The sequence below is a fragment of the Ischnura elegans genome, chromosome 4 (genome assembly GCF_921293095.1).
Source record: "Ischnura elegans chromosome 4, ioIscEleg1.1, whole genome shotgun sequence".
Taxonomy (NCBI): Eukaryota; Metazoa; Arthropoda; class Insecta; order Odonata; family Coenagrionidae; genus Ischnura; species Ischnura elegans.
Genome location: NC_060249.1, coordinates 100,660,379 through 100,683,485, shown reverse-complemented (window position 1 = coordinate 100,683,485; position 23,107 = coordinate 100,660,379). Strand labels below are relative to the sequence as shown.

Genomic DNA, 23,107 nt, shown 5'->3' with positions numbered 1-23,107 from the left:
CAAATAATTAAGACTTCACCATCATGTGAACCCTAAATCATTGCGTAAATAATAATTGGGCTTGTCCCAAAGGAACTGCAGTTTTAAACATACCAGGTCAGAAATTATAGGGTTCCTAACTTACCTATTTTGAATAACAATGATTTGAAAAGAAAAGAGTGCAAAACCTAATTTCTAAACTATAAATTAAAGAATAATTGACCACTATTTTTTATCTTCCTTCTATACAAATTCCACAGGACAAATCCATTTAATGTCAAAAAAAAATAATGGGTACACAAGGGCAATGCAGATGAGATGTCAAATAATTCTCAATTTCAGCTGGGAAAAATTTTATTTAGGTTATTAACACTTAAATTACATTTATAACTCCCAATGAGGATGAAATTTCATGCAAGCATCCTGGACAACAGCCAATATTAATATTATTAATAAAACACTGTTGAAAATCACAATTTCTTCCCAGAAAGGAGACTTTCAGGATGTGTGCCCCAACATCAGTAGTTTCTTTTTTAAGATATGCTGCTGCTATGAGTAACTTCTCACAACATGCATAACACACATAAGCAGAGAGGCACTACACACTTCCCATTGGGTAGTTATTGTGCACATTCACCAATATACCAACACACATACCATCACTTTCATACGCAAATCTTGAATCACAGACTATTTAAACGAGAGCACACTAGCTCCTATATAAATATGCTCCATTCTGTTTCACCTGCTGGCAACAAACTCAGCCAATGCACAATAAGGCACAGTGAGGAATCTGCCACAAACACAGCAGCAGCATAGGGTGAGCTTTAACACAATAAGGATTCAGCAAATGACTATCACCTATGGCTGCCAAACTACAGTTCTCTCCTCCACAGAATCATATGTCATAACATGTACATTTATGAGTTTTAAATCAATACAACACCTTTCCCTAAACTCCATTCCTTCATTCCCACCTAATGCTCTAGCAAATACAAAACAAAACTGTCCATTGAGATATGAAAACATGTTCACCTCAAAAAATTGTTTTTAAAACTAGAGTAAAGCAAATATTCAATGAAAATAATTGTGCTTAATACATATGTAGGGGTTGCTTGGCCATTTTTTTGTTCATTTTGATATTTAAATGGATATACAACACACAGCTAGGGTGACAGTTTGTGTAAATCATGAGAACAATAATTAAAGAAAACATTCTGTGCAACAAAATTTCCCCAGGTTATACAATTGAAGAAAACTCAAGAGAAGCTTGATACTTTTTGCAGAAACTGATAAAAAATCAACTGAAAACTTTAATGACAATACTTGCCACTCACGTGTGTAGTGATGAAGAATAAAGAATAGTTAACTGACAATTCAAGAAAGTCAAGCACTTCGAAAGCACAATTTCCCAGATTTCCAAGGGCAGAGGAATGGACACTCTTTTGGGGATGGCTTATGCGATTCATTGGAGGCGAAGCTTAGTTGAGGTGGAAGCCCTTCTCGCGAGTAGCTGCCAGCAGCCTTTGACGAAGTATTTCCTCAGTTGGGTAATCCGGCAGCTTTAAGTAGTGCACGCAGGTATTTACAGATGGATAGGAACCTTCTCCGGCATCCACTTTACGCACCACAGTCAATCGGGGATACAGATTGGCCAACCCACCAGGAGGTAGCGATGAGCAGCCAGTAGTGAATTGCAGGAAAGCCTTGCGTTCTTCTGATGACATTTTCACCAAAACAGAAACAAAGCGCAGGAACCCAGGGCTGAAAATAAGAACAACAAAATAAAATTACCAGATCATTAAAAATCAGTCTAAGCTAAATATTTGCAACTGAAGCTAGATAGAGGCTGAAAAACTACATGATTTCTAAAATACAGGTCAGACTTTCGCATACCCAAGCCAAAAATCCTATTACACTTCGGAGATACTACTTATAGTGGAACCCCGATCTATCGTTCCCGTATTGATCGTTTGAAGATCGCGGTCCCGTCGTATAATTTTCCCGCATCCATCGTTTGACGAAAATGAGACGAAGTGTTTACAACGTGTTATTTATGGCTAATTAAGACAGACACACAGTTTGAATCGTCCCCAGAAGATTGAAATACGATAGGGAGAAGCTGAGTGCCGTGGGATAGTTACATAAGCACATTTCCCAAGATCTGGTATCCCCCTCCATTCAGCACTCGTCTCCCCCCATCTGAAGGTTTCCTCTTCACCGAAATAAAAAAGGACCCAGCTCGAGCAGGGATCATATTACGAAGACCTAAGCTTCGAAAGAAAATATCAAGTTACTCGAGGACAAAAGAAACCTTTTTCACGCTTCCCCCTTTCTCGACCACTGACTTTTTTAGCCGAATCCCTTCAAAGATCCCCACTTCTGGAGGTCAACTGCTGCACGAATCACCAATTGGGCCATTTCATCTCAAATCAGGCAGATAGTGCAAAATCATGTCAGGTGACCATCGCCGATTTCTCTGAAATTTATATATGTGAAAGCAGTATCCTTATGATGAATAATGATGCCTTTATCTCAGCTCAGAACTGAACCGTCGTAAAGTTACCGTCCTTTGAACATTGCAGTGTCAGACCTCAGAGTAAAAAATGAAAAATCACATAAATGCTGATTACTAAGGAACCATGGCCTGTAATGCAGTGGTTATTGTTTCATTTTGAAGAGAATTTATTTTATGCACATTATGGCATAACTTGAAAGTCATTTGAAGCAATAATAAACAAATAGGACTTGTTTAAACAATAAAAATTAGTCATTATTTAACAATTTATTACTAAAAAAGGCCACCTTTTATTTTCTTTAAAATTTGTAACGGGGTAGTTTAAATGTTCTGCTTTCAATAAAAAAAATAAAAAAAGGTAGTATTTTTATTCCTTTTGTTTTAAGGCATGTCAAAGTTAGGCATGTTTTCGACTCTTTTACACCAAGATTGCATACCTTAAAGGGGATAAAAAATGAAGTTTCATTCTACTTAGCATTCATAACAGTGAAAAGTTCATATCTGAATGATTGGTTACATCTATTGAGTGAAAGCAAGTTCAATCTTGTTTACTTCCATGGTATCCAATGTGTGCAAACACCCACTGCTATTGGCTGGAAACGGTGAATGAGTCGCAATTTGCAAGGAGTATTTTTCAATGGCACTTTACATAAGTCTTCTACTCTGGGCCATGTGGAACAATTCGATGGACCTTGTGGATGTATAAACGAGACACTAATGTCATTCTCTTCTAAACACACAGCAGTGATTTTAGAAATTCACCAGGTTTTTCGGAAGCACACGATGAAGTCATTCATGGTGAGATTTGGAGTACTGTATGTCTTCCTGTGTCTATTAACTACCAAGACAGAAACTGTTGATGCCATGTACAGGTGCTCCTTTCACCTAATTATTTTTTTGTCTAAATTGAGCTAATTAGCATGTGTAAAATGCAAGTTTTATATTTGGCAAGAATTTACATACTTAAAGAAAGTGATAAATGTCAAACATGTACTTCATTGGAAAATAATGTCTTAGCAGCTTTTGAGGAAGCAAGAGTGAAATGTCTATGAGTGACCATGTTCAAATTTTATCATTCTTTTCCACAAGTTAATGTAAACAACATAATATGGCTACTTTTCCAGTTTCAAACAAACATACAATTGACATATCATGCAGAGCTAAAAAACAACTAGGAATATGGGCCAATGCTGATGTATACTGTTGGCATCCTCTTCCTCATAGTGGTCAATCAAAATTGTTCTCATTTTACTTGGGTGATGATAAAGATTGTTCTTGTGTAACTGCTAATCAGCAAGATGTGTTCACTGCCACTGAGAATCATTCAGACAAAAGATTCATTCAGACAAATTCATTGCTGAAGTTTAGGATTGAACCAAGAAAGGTGTGTATCACCACTATATCCGTAAAATAGAAAGGGAAGCTATTCAAAAAGAGAAGTTGGTCACACCAATTGGTGTGGCATTGATACTTCATTTTGACTTTCCCGAGAATTGAAGTGTGATTCTTCCAGATTAAGTACAACCCTATCGCTTGCCAAAAGTACAGATATCAATATTCACCTGTGTGGAATATAATAACTAAGGTATGCAGGCACTTCAGATGATTTCTCACATGACACTGCACATGCTTTTCTTAAGATGAATCATATAGAAGAACAATAGTGTAAAAATACATCATATGGAGCAATAAATAATATATATTATATAAAAGTCAGCTGCTAATTAAAAAAAAACAGATTTCATAAATTTGACTTGCGGAAAGGTCTTAAACAGGAAGAAAGTCATAGATGGTTGTTCACTGCAACTGGTCATGAGTAGGGGCCATCTGATGGAGTTGTAAGAATTGGTCAAAAATTATGCCACAAACTAAAACCTGAGATATTTCAACTGTGGCAAGTAAATTCAAAAAAGTCCTTTGTAGAACATGTTAATACATCCTTGCCTGATATCAAACTTTTGCATTAAACACACGTTAAACTAGTCAAATAGGGTAATTTCCTTCATCAAAGAAAACGAAAGGTATTGATTGCGATTCGTTAATCACCTTTGGTGCATTCATAATATGTTTACAATTTATTTGATTTTTAGAAATACCTGTTTAGACGAATGTCAATGGTCAATTTTAACCTCATTTGAAGAAGGCCAGATTGGCACCGATGCAATGCCACTCCACGTAACGTCACAGGGACCTAGATGCTTTACGAGTATATAGGAGTTTTATATCATCTGAGATTACCAATGTATACATGAGGCAAAGAGCTCCGGGAAACATACCTTAACAATCACCTATTAAAATTGTCTTTGGTCAGAGAGTTTCCTTTGTTTGATAGGGTATTAATAATCCTTATTTAAACCAAGCACTACCTGCTAGAAGGTAGCACTACTCTATCGCCATGCTCGGCAGCAAGCAGCCAGAGGTAACGCAGGCTTTTTGCAGCATTCATTCTTAGGCGTCGCGTTCTCGTACACTTAAAGATTTTCACTTTTCATTTAATCGCAAAAAACAGATATCATCATTCAAAAATCTAATACTGTGAAATATGCACTCCAGGAGTAATAATCTTTCGATTTAGGCAGTAAACAATAACAGGAAACCACCCTATGTAGACAAAAAAATGATTGGGTGAAAGGAGCACCTGTACATGGCATCAACAGTTTCATGTCTTGGTAGTTAAAAGACACGGGAAAACTATAGCTCTCTCTGTAATCCACACAATCAAACAGGCTGTGACACTAACAAAATCAGATATAAAGACATACAGTACTCCAAATCTCACCATGAATGACTTCATCGTGTGCTTCCGAAAAACCTGGTGAATTTCTAAAATCACTGCTGTGTGTTTAGAAGAGAATGACATTAGTGTCTCGTTTATACATCCACAAGGTCCATCGAATTGTTCCACATGGCCCAGAGTAGAAGACTTATGTAAAGTGCCATTGAAAAATACTCCTTGCAAATTGCGACTCATTCACCGTTTCCAGCCAATAGCAGTGGGTGTTTGCACACATTGGATACCATGGAAGTAAACAAGATTGAACTTGCTTTCACTCAATAGATGTAACCAATCATTCAGATATGAACTTTTCACTGTTATGAATGCTAAGTAGAATGAAACTTCATTTTTTATCCCCTTTAAGGTATGCAATCTTGGTGTAAAAGAGTCGAAAACATGCCTAACTTTGACATGCCTTAAAACAAAAGGAATAAAAATACTACCTTTTTTTATTTTTTTTATTGAAAGCAGAACATTTAAACTACCCCGTTACAAATTTTAAAGAAAATAAAAGGTGGCCTTTTTTAGTAATAAATTGTTAAATAATGACTAATTTTTATTGTTTAAACAAGTCCTATTTGTTTATTATTGCTTCAAATGACTTTCAAGTTATGCCATAATGTGCATAAAATAAATTCTCTTCAAAATGAAACAATAACCACTGCATTACAGGCCATGGTTCCTTAGTAATCAGCATTTATGTGATTTTTCATTTTTTACTCTGAGGTCTGACACTGCAATGTTCAAAGGACGGTAACTTTACGACGGTTCAGTTCTGAGCTGAGATAAAGGCATCATTATTCATCATAAGGATACTGCTTTCACATATATAAATTTCAGAGAAATCGGTGATGGTCACCTGACACCCCTCTGCCTGATTTGAGATGAAATCCCCCAATTATCAAAAAAAGGTGTCTAAAATGAATGTCGGCAATTGGTATTATACTTTTATTAGATCGAAATATTAGTAATGTGCACGTAATTCAAAAAAGAATGATACCAAACACAACGTTTCTAACGTTATTTAACCATTTTAAGCAAGGAAATAGTTGGAATAATACGATGGTGATTTCTGGCGAATATCGATATCCTCGCAGCTGATAGTGAGCTTCACGGCAGTTGATGCGGATTTTTTTTTTTCGAAAACAGAGCGTCTGGTTACAATTTACGAGCTACAAGTATCACTTGTCTGAGTTGCTAACGAAGCGATATCTTCTCAGGATATTTTGTTTCTCCCTACTAGCAATCTGAATTCATCTGCTCATCTAGAGCTATGCTACTTATTGTTAGAAATGAGTGGACAGTCATATGGTCATGCTTCACCCTCTGCAGTAAGCTCTGCTCATGCTGTACGCAATAGCATTAGTGCCAAACTTCACCTCGTACGAGTGGTTCCGTACTTTCCAGGGTGGGTTGACTTAAAACCAGCTAGTGTTTTCCGTGTGGGTTCAATAGAGTCCAGTTTCATTTTTATTAGTCTTATTCTTATTCGTCTTCGGACTATGGCCCTTCTGAAGACACAAGTGAGAACTTTAAAAGATGGACTGAAAATATTTGAACATGAAGAAAAGAATCCAGGCTAGAAATGCGCGAATATTGCAGTACGCCTCGGTATGTCCGCTAGCACATAACGGCAGGGGTGGGGGTAGAGCGAGATCCCTGGTGAAAACGAGAAATGGGAAGAAGCCGAGGATCAGGTGGGCGTGCCGCTGATGATTAACGCCACATTGCCTCAATCATATTAAAAATTTAATTGCTAGAAAGGAACATTTCAAATAATAAACTATTTTTTACATTCTTGATCCATTTCTAGAGGTCCGTGAAAGTGGTTTTATTTATTGCTAAAATTCGTTTTAAAACCATGTGATTTCGGTGTTATTTTAATCTTGGCGGTGTTATTTTAATGCAACAATTTTCCCATGTTTATGGGCGTTTTATTATTTTATGGTACATGTTTCATGAATACTTATACTTTTATTAAGCATTTTACATAACTTTTAACACAATTTTAACTGTACAAAATTTCTGACAAAATTAAATGAAAGAAATGGTTCAACTTATACGCGCGGACTGCGTGCGGTTCAAAACATCGATTTTTATTTTGCTTGATGCTAATGGTCGTAGTTAATTTTTTTGGATGAACTTTCTAAAACGTTTTATTTAATTCAACGTAAATATCTCGAGGTAACTCGGTGATCCTTTTTTTATAATCCTACGAGAACGCAATATTTCGACGAAAAACAGGGTCCGCCATTTTGTATCGTATCCGCCACAAATAATACAACTGAGTCATGAAAGTTGCCAAGAATTAACAATAATAAACCACATAATAATATTGTAAATTTTTGTTTCTATTGATTAACTACAGAAGGTGTGGCATTAGTTTTAACATGCTGAATTTTGATAAAAATTCAATGAGGGCAATTTTTGCAAAATTTGTTCCACTTTGAGGCCAAGTAATTTGTTTAAAAAAAATTCCAATGAAAAACGGCTTGCGTCAAAAATTGCAGTAATGTATTGACAATATTTTTGCAAAGTTTCAATTTCCGCACGCAAAAAAATCGATTTTGAGGTTTTGTCCAGCAGTTTTCGATTTCAGCCCACCGTGCGGCGGTACGCCGCCTAAGGCGTGAAATACAGTCAGTGCTACATTGCGGCCGCTTTCTGACGAGACGACTTTTCGCCGCCCGCCGTTTACGTCATGACGCCCTGAAATTCAGGCCGCTTTCAGACGAGACGACTCTCTCCCACGCTGTGGGCCGTGCCGTGAACGGCGGCCCGGTCCAAGCACGCGGCCGTGTTTAAGTCAACGAAATTGTTACATGTAGACCCACACTCAAGGTTTTCCTGCAACATGTTATCCAATAACGCTGTCTAATGCGGTCTAATGCGTCGCGGTGAGTAACCGGAATTACTGCTCAGCATTGACGCGTAACGGGCGCGTGAGCTTGTATTTCCGCTCTTCCGCGGCCGCATTAAATTTCTTTCCGCACATTTTTAATTCACAATATCTAATTCTTCAGGTGAGCAAGCGCCTCATTCTAAATATTTCAGGGATACATGGGAATCAAAGAGAGAGGCTGTGATAAATTGAACGGAAAATTCTGGCGGAGAAATCACTACAGTGCGCGATATTACGCGGATGCGTTATGCGCGAGACTAAACGAGCCAATTGACCTTGGAATCGTAATGAGATAGAGCAAATGAACGTCGGCAGCGTTAAACAATGGATTATGACTCATTAGATGTGATTTTTTCGCTAATCCACCTTAAATCGCAAATAACGCGAAATTTCGTTTTAATTGACCGATTTCGCGTTATTTCGTGTTATTTCGCGTTATTTCGCGATATCGCGTCTCGCGAAATTCACGGACCTCTATCCATTTCATAACCAATCACTGCGATGGCGAAATCAGTTGTTTGAGGCATAACACGCACATTTCTCTCGTAAATACGTGTACTTGAAATGGCATTTGATGGATAAGAATTTTTACAGTGAAATAGCAGTGAAAATTCCGAGTGGAGTGCAAACATTTTTTAGCAAGTGTTCCTTTAGGATATTTGAAAGAGATATAATTCGAATCAACAATATGACCTAAGTGTTTCGATAAAGTAATAATATTCCTGTAATCAGCTAAAATCGTGTTTGAATCCATTAATGAATATCATAATTCGTAAAAAGCAAGCTTTTCCAGGGACATAGGCAACCCGCACAAACATTTTTGCATCGATCGTTTTCCCGTATTCATCGTTTTTTCATCCATCCCCCTGAAAAACGATAGATCGAGGTTCCACTGTATTTCAGAGGGGTTATAATTTAATAGAACTTGGGCACAAAAGAAATTTTTTATGGAAAAAATATCCAGTAAGTGAGGAGGATAGAAAAGGGAAGTGAAGAAGGTAGGAACGGACTGGGTAATAATGGAGGGTATGATCATTAACCAGATGGCCAACTAAACATACATTCAAAATTCTACTGCATGTCTCAAATGAACATTGGAAACATAATTCAAGTTCCAACGATGAGACCAAGCAAAAAATTTAAGTATTTAAGGATGTATTTCAGCTAAGTGAAAAGGAAAACTAATACATTAAGTGTGTTCTATTCAAATATGAATGAAAAAGCTTAAGATCAGCATCCACGTAAAGGAATCAAAAGAGTTCCACGATTATGTACAGGAAAAATAGTCACATGAATTAATAAATTATGAGTTCATGATAAATACAGATAATGAACATGTTACTAAAAAAATAAACTACAAAACTAACCTATCCCTAGTGTATCCCAGTTTTGGCTCTGTATAATTGATGAGGTCTTCACGAGTCCATTTTGGATTCTGATCTCCACAGAGCATTACACGAACCTACAAGAGGAAAACAAGTATTAACACAGAATATTTCACTCACCATAGGATAAATTACAAATCAAGAAAATCACTTGAAGAGGATTATAACAGCAACATTCATGGTCCAGTCAATGGCTGCCAGCAATACAAAAGGCATTCTTACATTCAAATATCATGAAGCAACAAGTGGGATAGTGACAAGCTAAGCATTAGTAAATGAAAGTCTAGTCCATCTTTTAATTCTACATGAATTAAGTTTCCAAAATCAGAAATGAGTATCTGTTTATGTAAAATATTAAATTTGTATAAAAGACAAATATAAAACCAGTTCCTAGGTATAAGGTAAAAGAACATTTAGATCAAGACATGAGGTACCACTATACTAACCTCTTCAGGTGAAAAGGCCCGCAATTTTGACATGGGGAAAACACGGTTGAAGCCATTTCGGAACGCTTCCATTTGTGCTACTATTCCTCCTTCAAGGCAATATGACGTCAACAGCTCAGAATACTCTTCTATGTTTTCTAACATCACCTGTGTAAGAAAAGTAGACAAATGAAATAGATTTAAATTTCATGCTGAGATAGAAAATGCACATTTTTAAGTTATTAGCATTCATATAACAGCTTTGATGTAACGGTTACTAAAGAGATCAAAAAGAGTTCAATGATTATGTGTAGATACAATAGTCATGCAGATGAACACAGCTATGAAGTGGCTGACTCACTTCATGCTTTGACAAGAAACCTTCCTGAGGTGCAATGCATCAAAAAGTCAATCCCATACTATTTCTACGACTGGTTTATGGCAAATTATTACAAAAATAAAGTAAAAGTAGATAATTCATGAATTTCCAAGGCCTTGTTGGTAATGACTGAACCAAGATGGCATGACATTCATGTCAAATCAAAGTGAAGAACAGTAAAAATGTGAAGTAAGTTCAGGCCTCCAGAGTAGAAGTTTTCACTCCTAACATAAATTTATAATGGCCATTCACACAGAATAGGAATACCCACCTACCCACATTTTGGGCAATAAATGAAAGAACTCCTATTGATTAAAATGACACCCCCTAGTTAAATTTCTATGCCAAAGAAAAACATTTATGATTAATTTCTAATTTAAACTCATAATATACAAAAAAGTGTATTCCGAGTCATGCCAGCAGCATCATAACATAAACTAAACTCTATAAAGTTTTGGATCACTTGCCTCCTTGTCAGCACCGTCAATGGTGAGATCTGCTGCAGCAAAGCCATATACCCTGGATGAAGGTAGATATTGAAAGGAGAGAGCGAGGTCTTCGAGTCTGACAGCCAAGGGTGACTGGGACACATTTGAGGAGGGGGGAGCAGACAGGGCCAGATTTGCAAGCTGGTGAGCTTTCGCCTCCGGGGATAGAGTCTTATCTGATAAGATTCGCTTTTTCCGAGAAGAGAGCTCTCGTAATTGACACAAAAATCGATCTCTTGATGGATCAATCTCTGCTAAGTCTTCGTTGCTTAGAATTCCAGAGAACCTGCAAGAACATTTGAGAGTTATCACAAATAAAATTAGGAATATTTCTAAGAGATGAGGTGAGTTCTTTAAAGGCAATAATTTGCTAGCATGCACAACCAATGATTTGAGGCAACATAAATAAATTATCTGAGTTAATATACTCTTTAAAAACTTGAGAATGAGCTTAAAAACTAGAGATGGGTCGAATAGCAGATTTCTCGAATTCGAATATCGAATTCGAATATTAAATCATACCTCGAATATTCGAATACCTCGAATTTCGAATACCTCGAATACTAAATGATGAATGCTGGAATGTTTGACTCGGTTGCCTATGCAGCAGGCAACACAAGATTTTGGGGAGTAATTTTGATTCCCTTAAAATGATTCGAACAGGAATTTAGCTGATTAATGAATAATTTAATTTTATGGAAACAATTGGGCATATAATTAATTCAGCTAACATCGCTCTACCCCCACTCCTGCTGCCAAGTGCTAGCTGACAATCTGAGGCATTTTGCAAAATACAAGCTCTTTTCCACCGGATTTTCTTCAATTATTTTCAGTCCATCTTTGGGAGTTCTCACGAGATAAGAAGATGAATTGGAATTGCTATCAGGGAGAAACCAAATATTCTGAGAAAATATCCTTTTGTCTGTGACTGTAACAATAAAGATTTATAGCACCACTCATAAATTGTAACTTGATATATGTTTTCGGAAAAAAATACCGCATCAACTTCGGAGAAGCTCTGCTGCTCATATCGAGTTTCGCCAGAATGCTAAGTCTCCGTCGTGTTTTGACATTTATTTCTTTGCGTAAAATGCTTAAATAAACTCAGAAATACGTCATGTTTGGTCTTATTATTTTTGAAATTACGCGCACGTTACTAATATTTCAATTCAATAAAGGTGTAACATCAATTGACGAAAGTCATTCTTAGACACCCTTTGTGCTAATAGATGACTCATGCAGCGGTTGACCTCCACAGAAATGGGGAACTTCGAAGATGGTAGGAAAAAAAAGGTCAGTGGGGGAGGGAAGGGAGGGCCCGAAACACGTTTCTATTGTTCTCGCGTATTTTTTCGAAGCTAAGGTCTTCGTAATATGATCCCTGCGCGAGCTGTGACCTTTTTTTTATTTTGAAGAAGAGGAAAGCCTCAGAAGGGGGGCTAGTGCTGAATGGAGAGGGATACCGGACCTTGGGAAATGCGCTAATGTAAGTATCCCACGGTACTCACACAGCAGTTGACCTCCAGAAATGGGGAACTTCGAAGCAGGTAGCCAGAAAAAGGTCAGTGGGTGAGAAAAGGGGGGAGGGCGTGAAACACGTTTTTATTGTTCTCGTAACTCGATATTTTTTTCGAAGCAGGGGTCTTCGTAATGCGATCCCTGCGCGAGCTGGGACCTTTTGTTTGATTTCGGAGAAGAAGAAAGCGTTAGAGTGGATGAGGCGAGTGCTGAATGGAGGGGGATAGAGGATCGTGGGAAATGCCCTAAGGTTGCTATCCCACGGCACTGAGTTTCTCCTGGTGGGGGGAATCGGGGCTTTTCGGATTTTTTCACCCGACTATTTTCGGTTCCCCTCGTCGAACACTTATCACCGCTAAAATCCACGAATTTGATGCAATTCGTCAACTTGCGTAAAACGGCGCTGCGAGCACTAAATGACTACAGTTCTCTACATTTTTCCGAGTCACTACCAACGACGTGCGTGCGACAGTGTATGACGCGAAATTCAAAGTATTCGAGGTATTCGAGGCGGTACTTTTCGCATAACTATTCGAAATCTCGAATATCGAATACTTTCTAGTATTCGAGGTATTCGAGTATTCGCGGATACTATTCGCACATCTCTATTAAAAACATTAAGGGTTAATTCTGCCAAACCTCAACCCCTGAAGGCTTCAAATACGATTAGACTTGACGATTAAATGAGAGAGGCTTTGATAACTGAAAGGATAGTTGAACTCCACTAAATTGCATACACTGTAGTCCTGTCAATGTTTTCTCCGCAGACAAATATGCCTAAGCCATAACCTTAGCTCAATCAAGATTATCTCCAAAAAAATTTATGATGCATGACACAGAAGCAGCAAAAGCAGGGGAAGTGGGTGCAAACTTTGATATTTTAAAATGAAATATTGAACACAATTGAAATTTTTATGGCATGATTTCAAAATACAAACGGCCTAGCAGAATACGCTGGTGACATCAACTACAAGCCAATTGAAAACATACCAGCACCACTCCGTAAAGCATGAAAAAACATGCTTTTGCACCAATTGCTAGCCTTGAAGTGGTCACGTGAAACATCAGGGTTCAACTGAAGGTTAAAGAATTTTTTGTAAGTATGTCAGTAGCAAATAAAGATATTAAAAAATTTCAAACTTTGAAAATTAAATTCTTTAAAGGGAGTGGTAAAGTACACATTGATGCACATTCAGTTATTTCAAAAATTGTTATACCTCTTATAATGAAGGAATGGCTAATGTTTTTATTTTTTTAAATGCTTGCCAAAATTTTCATAGTACGCATAAAATTTTTATCATTATATGAGTCTTTTAAGTATTTATTTTTAAAATTTTAAATGTATTAATATTTCCATTAGCTACAGAGATATTTACAAAAAACAGTTTGACCTTCAATTGACACCTGATGGATCATGTGACAAAAATAATAAATAATGAGCAAAAATTGGTGGAAAAGTATATTTTTTCAGGCTATACAGTGAATGTGTACTTGATGAAACGAGACCCCACGGTGCTCAAATGAACACTTGCTATAGCAAATTGTCGCTTTACCAGAGGTGGAGCAAATAAAAGCCAATAAACCTATTGTCAACACTTGTATAGGAACTGGATTGGTGAGGTGACGGAGACATTTCTATTAGAGATGTGCGAATAGTATCCGCGAATACTCGAATACCTCGAATAATAGAAAGTATTCGATATTCGAGATCTCGAATAGTTATGCCAAAGGTACCGTCTCGAATACCTCGAATACTTTGAATTTCGCGTCATACACTGTCGCTCGCGCGTCGTTGGTAGTTGACTCGGAAAAATGAGAACTCTAGTCGTCTAGTGCATGCAGCGCCGTTTTAGGCAAGTTAACGAAATACATCAAATTCACGGGTTCGAGCGGTGAAAAGAGTTCGACGTGGGGAACCGAAATTGATCGGATGAAAAAAATCCGAAAATCCCAGGTGTCCCCTATCAGGAGAACCTCAGTTCCGTGGGATAGCAACATTGGTGCATTTCCCACGATCCGCTATCCCCATCCATTCAGCGTTCGCCCCCCCCCCCCTCTCAGACGATTTCCTCTTCCCCGAAAACAAAAAAAAGGTCCCGGCTCGTGCAGGGATCGTATTACGAAGACCTCAGCTTTGAAAAAAATATCAAGTTACCGGAAAATAATAGAATCGTGTTTCACCCTTCCCTCTTTCTCCCCACTGACCATTTTCCCGCATCCATCTTATGATAAAATGAGAGGAGGTGTTTGCCGTGTGTCCTTTGTGGCTAGTAATGACAGGCACTTATTTTGAATCTTCCCCAGGAGATGAAACTACCATAGGGAGGAACTCAGTGCCGTGGGATAGTGACATTAGCGCATTTCCCACGATCTGCTATCCCCCTCCATTCAGCATTCGCCTCACCCACTCTTGAGGATTTCCTCTTCTCCGAAATCAAACAAAAGCTCCCAGCTCGCGCAGGGATTGTATTACAAAAACCTTAGCTTCAAAAAATATCAAGTTACGCGAGAAAAATAAAAACGTGTCTCGCACCCACCCCCTTTTCTCACCCACTGAACTTTTTCTACCTACCTGCTTCGAATTCCCCCCTTTCTCGAGGTCAACTGCTGCATGAGTCATCTACTAGCCCGAAAGGTGTCTAACAATGACTTTCGGCAATTGTTATTACACCTTTATTGGATTGAAATATTAGTAATGTGCGCGTAATTTAAAAAAGAATAAGACCAAACACGACATATTTCTGACTTTATTTAAGCATTTTGCGCAGGAAAATAAATACCGGGAAGAAGAAGAAATACGACGGAGGCGTAATGCTCAAATAGGGTGGTTTCCTATTATTTTTTATTGCCTAAAGCGAAATATTAATACTCCTGAAGTACGTATTTAACGCTTTTAGAGTTTTGATAAGACGATATCTATTTTTCGCGATTAAATTAAAAGTGAAAATTTTCAAGCGCGCGAAAACGCGACGGGTAAGTATGAATGCCGGGAAAAACTCCGCGTGACGTCGTTCTGGTTCCCGCTGCCGCAAGTGAGGTGACCTTGGGGCGAGGCTCTGAGCGCTATTACGACGCAGGATGCTAGCAGGTAACCGAGTACCATGCTAGCTGGTAGCGCTTGGCTTAAATAAGGATTATTAATACCTTATCAAACAGACTGTGATTATTAAGACATGTTTCCCTGAGCTCTGTGCCTCATGCATGCATTGGTAACCTCAGACGATGTAAAACTCCGATCCTCTCGTGTAGAAACTAGGTCCCTGTGATGTCACGTGGAGTGGCATCGCATAGGCGCCAATCTGGCCTTTTTCAAATGAGGTAAAATTGAACATTGCCATTAGTCTAAACCTGTATTTCTAGAACGAAATAATTTGTATATTATGAATACACTAATGGTGGGTAACGAATCACAATCAATACCTTTCGTTTTCTTTAATGAAGGAAACTACCCTATTGTTTACATAAAATTAAAATATTCCATTAATCAGCTAAATTCCTGTTTGAATCCTTTAAAGGCAATCACAATTACTCGCCAAAATCTTGGGTTTCCTGCTGCATAGGCGACCTAGTCAAACATTTTCACATTCATCGTTTAGTATTCGAGGTATTCGAAATTCGAGGTATTCGAATATTCGAGTAATGATTTAATATTCGAATTCGATATTCGAATTCGAGAAATCTACTATTCGACCCATCCCTAATTTCTATCCATTAACCTTAAGCATAAATCCAGACGAAAGGCGATGTTTTTGGCATCACTAAATTTCCTTACCGTAATAATGAACTACCCATTAAATTTATATAAGATGCATGGGTAATATAAGCAATAAAATGAAAAAGCATACACATCTCATGGACCCTAAGGCCAACAAAACTTACAAGTATGAAGTTATTGATTTAACATTCTCAATAACAACTGAAAAAAAAAAAAAGAATGCAGAATTTTTTAAATTAAATTAACTTTAAGTTCAGCATCAGCTCTTCACACCTGTCATCGCTAACAGCGCATTACCTGCCTTTAGAAGCATCATTGCAAGAAACACCCAGTACAGCAAGAGTTTTGTCAGGGAGTAGGTTGTTAAAGAGTACTGTTTCGTCTGCATTATATCACACAGGGAATACTTCTTATGATATTCCATTAGGAACAGAGTACTTTCTTCTAGAGCTTTGGGTTTACACCACAGGCATCACCAGTAATTATGAAGGGAGATAACGCTTTCATGCAATAAATTAGTAAAACCAACCTTCCGAACACTTCGATTCTCATTCTATCACTAAAATACTCTGCTTTAGCCTTAGCCCTTTCGTGCTGAATGCTAGGTGGAGCCGATGGGCATTTTCATACGCAGAAGACCTACCGTCAGGTACGGCTGTCATGGATTTTTCAACACAAACGACCGGAGGTGGGCTCTAGCCAATGCGAGGGAAGGGTAGTGACCGATGAGGTAGTAATTGTGGGATGCATTCAGGTCTGGCTTGAAACCAAGCTTAGCGAGACTTTAGGGCCACTCCTCGACAATTAAGCCCGACCCTCCCACTCATTTATGATCATCCTAACAGTAGGAATTTGAGACTGAGAACGACAGTTTACCACAAGAATTTGAATTTGAGATTTCAAACAGATCGCCAGCAATTACAGAGATTAGGGACTCTTGGTGAAGGTTCTCTGGCAATGGAAGCTCTCATTATGGCAAGTGCCAACATCAAAAGGGTCTCGTTAAAAACGAATTTTTTTACATGCTAATCATAGGCTCAATTGACGGTGCTTACACTATCTCACGTAATGGCAGAGGTCTCGTTACAGCCCGTAATCACTTTAACGCGGTTCCACAGTACAAAATATAACCAGTCTAGTTTCAATCCCCTATTCGACGCCATAACTTTGCATACCTGTGCATAAGGATAGGGACCATATTATTTTTCAGGGTTTAAAGAAGGGAAGGAGGACAGCCGACAACAAGCTTATCCATTGAAAATATTGCCGCACCATTTTTGATTGCCCAATTAGATAGCCTTGGGCAATTGGCTAACTCATATACTTAGTACAACAGAGGTGGAATCTTTCCCAGGGACCAGCCATGTACTTTGTAAAACAATATAATGGAGGTTTTGCAAATGGGAGTTTCTCTCAAATAGTTATCCCTTTATGTACAATCGGGACCAGGGGAAGTTTGTAAATTTAAATAAATTCTTAAAGTATGGGTTAGTAAAAGGGAGCTTCCACTGCATACCAAGTCAGTGATAACAATAAACCTTACCATGGCCTTGTTGGATCATGCTGATGTGCTTTTGGTGGATCCAATTCCAACTCCTTTTCACTTTCTTCTGAAATGTATGATGAAGTCATAGCATCCTCTTCCACTCCAATAGTTGAGCGGAAGTGGGTACCACTATGCGTAAGCCCAATCCTAATGTTCATGAGAAAAACAAAAATTATAAATTTGACTCATTTTGCTTCAATTACAAAAGAAATTGAACAACCATGATGCAATTTTAAGATTTTAAACTAAAATAGTGAACCATTACTTCCATTAAAAAGATAGGATATAAGGTTAATAATATGGAGAGATAATTAAAAGTAAACTGTTGGTTAGAAGAACAGTAGGGCATAAATTTCATGCAATGAAATTACTAATGTGCTTCGCTAGAGTTCCTCCCCACACCGGACACTGATTTCAATTACATTTACTTCGGTCAAAATGAAAGAGAAGCATAGGGAGATGAAATTTTTCCAGAGTAACAACTCCAACATCAGTCCTCTAAAGACAATTTGATCAATGCATTCATTAAATCTTCACATGTATTGAAAAGTGTTACACATCCACTTTGGAATCATCAACTTCGTTTTTAAAGTTTATCTTTAAATCCACAGGTCAAAATCCCAATAAAAAATTTTAATCTAAGCCAGATCAAGTTGAAAATTTGCTGAAAAATAGCCAATGATAAGAAGAAAATCAAGGTCCACCTCATTTATTATTTATTCATGGAAAAGGTCTTGTAGCCATTGAAGGCCCCACGTGCTACCCAACAAATCAATACCACGTCAAAATTGTCAATTCTGGCTTAACAGGCAGAACCATAGTTAATATTATGGCAGGGATTGTGTCAAATCCTTTCTACAAAACATTGTTTTCCACATAATATATGCATATAATGCACACTCATGAACTTACAAAGAATATTACAGGGTTATATAAAAATAATCATTCCAACATACTTCTCATTCATGTTGTGGCAAACTTCTCCCTGGCACATGAGCTTCAGGAAAGGTTTTGAAAGTGGCAAATCTACCAAGCGACTGTCCTGCAGTACTTTGGCCAAAAACACTCCCAAAAACCAGAAATGTCTGCAGGCTCGCTTGCAGACGGCTGAGTCCTGGGGAAGAGGGGCTGGAAAAAGGCCTCCGGCTCGCCTCACATAGTAGCCTGGGGGTTTTTGGAACCCTTCCTCTCCTTCCTCATCCAAACTGTGATGAGCAGTGTCCTCTTCATCGTCATCACAAAGCCACATGCTAAGGTTTTTCCTCTGCAGCTCTGCAGCCACAAGCGCATAAAACTCTAAGGTAGGTCCCAAGCCTGTACCTTCCTCACCAACAAACTCAACCTAAGAAAGAAAGGTAACCAGACAGTGAGAACCAGGACTGCATTCAAACAAAATGCTGAAAACTCAAAAAATTTACCTTGTTCAAATTGATCCCTCACAAATACTGTGGTGATTATAATTTCAAATTTCCTTGCCATTCAGAAGGCATGGGAGAAAATACCGTATTTCTCCGAATATAGTCCCCCTCTGAATATAGTCCCCCCCCTAATTTTGAGGCTTCAGTTTCGCGAAAAGTTAAAAAAAATGCATTTGAATATAGTCCCCCCCTTTACTTTTACCACAGGCATTTTTGGAAAAAAAGGGGGGACTATATTCAGGCATGTACGGTATTTCATCAAGCAAGTTTTTAAATTGCAATGTCTTGGCAGAATCATCATTTTATTTGGATACTTACAATGCAGCCTAATAAAAAGTCAAAATCAGTGAAAACACAGAAACCGAAGAAACCAGAGGAACAAATACAAACCAAGAGAAATTACAATTTTAGTTTTGATAGGTCACATACGCCTTCATCCCAATTCAATAGCCTTCTCAAGAAAGTAAATAGTAATAAAGTTATTTCAAGACAAATAAGCTGAATCAAACTAATGTTAGGATGCATATGGTCTGGTATTAATGCAAACCAAATAAATGAATCCATCACTAGAAGTATCTATGAACACAAACACAGAAAATATTTAGCCTTCACATCCTACTTACCTCAAGAATACTTTTCCGATCAGCATGAATTTTCATCACTTGCTCCGCCCAGTCAAGAAGCCTCTCCCCTCGAGGAACTTTAACCCGCTCATGCTTCAGCCTGCCAACTCGGAACTCATGAGGATCATCCCGTCTTGGTGATAGGCCTGGAGCCCTCTGCCTTTCTAAAGTAGCATCTCTCTGAGACTGTAGCCATACTATGGACCTGTTGGGAGGGGCATCATTTTAGCATTTACTGCTAATTTCATTGATTGCTGAGCATCATGCTCCAGAATAACAAAATTAAGCTAAATGAATATGGCTGCAAAAAACTTCAAAATAGTGAAACCTTAAATTCTCTACTAAAAAGCTTATGAAAAATTCTTCTAATTTAACCTATGTGTAACATGTACATATAATCAATAACATTATTTAGCCAAGATTCGTGGAATTTGAATGCATGGAGAATATTCCCCTCATAATAGATAGTTGATCATGGACATGGACTTAAAATGGCTGTTTCTCTTGAAAAATAAGGTATCTAGAATATAGTTATGGCTCAGTAAATGCTTTGACTAGCTCTGGGGGACCTCAAACAAAATTTTATTCTTTTTAATATATCTTATCAAATTTAACAGAAGTTATATAACTATGAAAAGGCAAATGAGAGTATAATTAGAAAAAATCATATTACCTCGATGCTCCAAAAGCAGTGCAGTTGAAATAGAGCTGCCTCGTCTCAAATGGGAAAAGGAAAGGGCAAACATGGTTGAGCTCTTCACACCAAAGGGGAAGAGCACCTGATGACAGAACAAGAGGATCTTGGATCTGCTGCAGGAGCTTGTTGGTTATTTTTTTGCTGGTGAAATCCTCTGATATTAAATTAAGATCTCCATCTTGTTCTGAAATAGAAGAGAAATATTTACATGTGAGTACAAGTTGCATGCAACTAATCACATTGCTGCTCTCTCCCATCAATATTTATACTTTTTTGTGACTATGTGTAGTTAAAAAGAAGCACAGGTAGTCCTCATACCCAAAGGAAGATACGTCTGAAGAAACATTGTAATAACGAATGGCTCCTACAATTTCTAAACAAAAATATGATATAAATTCAAATCACTGTTGGACTGAGTCATTAATTGGACATTTGACTTTCAGGCATAAAGGTTATTTACTGATGAATTATTAATGATGGAAACAATCTACGCTACTGAGTAGCAATGTCAGAGCCAGTTTCTTGAAGATGGAAAAGTGGCAGTACTTAACTTTTAAGGAAATAAATGGTAAAATTTAGGCATACCTTCTACAGCAGCTAAGGCTGATGATGATCGAGAACTTAAGTTGGTGTTCTCAGTCAATGCCATTATGACATAGAGGTGCCGTAGGAGCTGAAGTACATCTTCGACAGAACAAGATGATGATGTGGCAGCCATTATTGGAGCAGTAAAAGATGATTGAGGGGTAGAAGGTGGGCCACCAGATGGTGTAGAAGGAGAAGGAGATGATGATACAGCCACCCTTTGTTGACGAGTAGAATACATTGTTGCAGTCGGAGTTGTCTCACCAACATGCTCACAGCTTCCTTCACTTTCTTTTTGTTCCCTATATATTATTCTGCAATGAAGAAAAGGTGAGCAATTATTATATACACCAGTATGAGAAAAAATAACACAAACATAACCAATTCTAAAATGGATATAAAAACTGCCTCAACTCTGGCCTCATTCGCGATTGACAAGTTTCAAAGGATTAAGTTTCCCCATCCTTCATTATGTACATGTCATCATGACCAGATAAAAACTATGCAACTAAGAAATTTTGCTATAAATCTGTTTCTTTAATGGTGGATCTTCTCTATAAATTCTAAAAGTAATGGTTCTAATTCTTCTAATTGTTATGATAAGCAGCATCTGCATGGCATATCTGCGTGACTGATATATCAATTGGCTTTCACAGAAAATAATTTTGCTAGCATTTTGGCCACCTTCATTAGGTCAATCAATGAACGCTGATGTCTCAGTTAACATTTCTTGAGAATTTCAATGGCTACTTAAATTGCGCAAGGGTAATAACAATTCTCTTTTCCTCCAAATCAGTTGCATTTCATCTTTAAGCAACGGTAGATACGAAGGCAAAAACTTTCTGAGAGTGTGGGCATTTTGTGATATTTATATAGTTGGAATAAACATTCCAGGCACGAGCAGACGAACCCATTTTCGGCATTGGTGGGCCTAATTTTGATGAATAGCAGGTAGAAAGGGTTGATATCAAAAGTGATTATTCCCTTTCCTGTGACCACTTGAGTGGAAGGGAATTTTTGCCTTCTCTCCTCCTCTGAACAACCTCCCAAGAAGTCACACCCTTCCTCTCACTGCAATTCTGCCCAGTTAGGTCCCAGAAACTTTTACCCAAGCAAGACTACATTCCTCATCATTCCAGATTTTTATTGTGATAATGGCCCACAATCTGCAATGTGGCCAAAACAACATTACCAAAAATCACCAACATTACCAAGAATGCCCATGTCTATTACTGAGCACTATTTTTCACTTTAAAACTCACCAGACTTATCTACACAAAATCACATTAACTAAATAGTAGCTGCATTGCATATGGTTTAAATTATTTTCAAATACAGTGGAACTTTGTTAGTACGTTCCTCGTTAGTACGTTTTCCTCCTTAGTACGGCGATTTATCTCGGTCCCGGTACAATCCGAACAAAATACAGGTAAAAGCATTTGGTTAGTGCGTTCGAAAAAATTGTGCTTTCCTGGTTAGCACGCTCAATTGCTTACCGTGACGCAACCCGCAATTCGTTCTCTAGTACAGTAAACTCTCGATTATACGAAGCAGGATTTTACGAAGTTTTCGATTATACGAAGTGATAGTGCGGTCCCGGCGAAAAGCCTATGGTAAATACATGGTACTATTCGATTATACGAAGTTTCGATTATACGAAATGTTTCGAATTTACGAACCTTGGATCGGTCCCCAGGAGCAAAAGGCATTCGTTTATACGAACTATGGCGAAATATTTGTCAAAAAAACTAGTTACGCCGGCGTAACTAGCTTAAAAAAATCAGCGCTTCCAACTGTGGTTCATCAAAAGTGTGAAATCGTAAATGATAGTGCAACTTTGGAGAGAAAGGGTTCGCCTAAAACCTCACGGTGGGAATTTAGAGGAAGTAGGACTTAATTAAAATATCGCGACTGATATAATGCCCCTATTTACGTGCCTATTCGTAAACATCGCATCGACAATACTTCGTAGTTTAACATGTCAGGAAGGTCGAGCGGGGTATTTCGTACACTCCTAATTAACCCTTTGCACTGCTGTGAACGTACCTGGTACGTTCGCAAGGCAGGCTGCTGTGAACGTACTTCGAAGACTACTTGACTACTTTTCGCCGAAGCACTACGAAGGGTCCCTAATCCGGGACCCTTTCCTCGAC

The 23,107-nt window shown here is 38.0% G+C and overlaps 1 protein-coding gene across 12 annotated transcripts in view; it reads right to left on the bottom strand.

The window, feature by feature from the left end:
- Nucleotides 1-315: 315 nt before the first annotated feature.
- Nucleotides 316-23,107, bottom strand: part of LOC124157847 (E3 ubiquitin-protein ligase HECTD1) — a 111,909-nt gene continuing 89,117 nt past the window's right edge. For all 12 annotated transcript variants that reach the window (XM_046532883.1, XM_046532886.1, XM_046532893.1 and 9 more), the window contains 9 exons: nt 20,955-21,268; nt 20,346-20,553; nt 19,673-19,877; nt 18,588-18,973; nt 17,629-17,778; nt 10,832-11,138; nt 10,007-10,153; nt 9,543-9,637; nt 316-1,743 (listed from right to left, as the gene is read on the bottom strand). In XM_046532883.1, the coding sequence (XP_046388839.1) occupies nt 1,461-1,743; nt 9,543-9,637; nt 10,007-10,153; nt 10,832-11,138; nt 17,629-17,778; nt 18,588-18,973; nt 19,673-19,877; nt 20,346-20,553; nt 20,955-21,268 (2,095 nt within the window). In that variant the 3' untranslated portion in view covers nt 316-1,460. The remainder of the gene's footprint in view (nt 1,744-9,542; nt 9,638-10,006; nt 10,154-10,831; nt 11,139-17,628; nt 17,779-18,587; nt 18,974-19,672; nt 19,878-20,345; nt 20,554-20,954; nt 21,269-23,107) is intronic.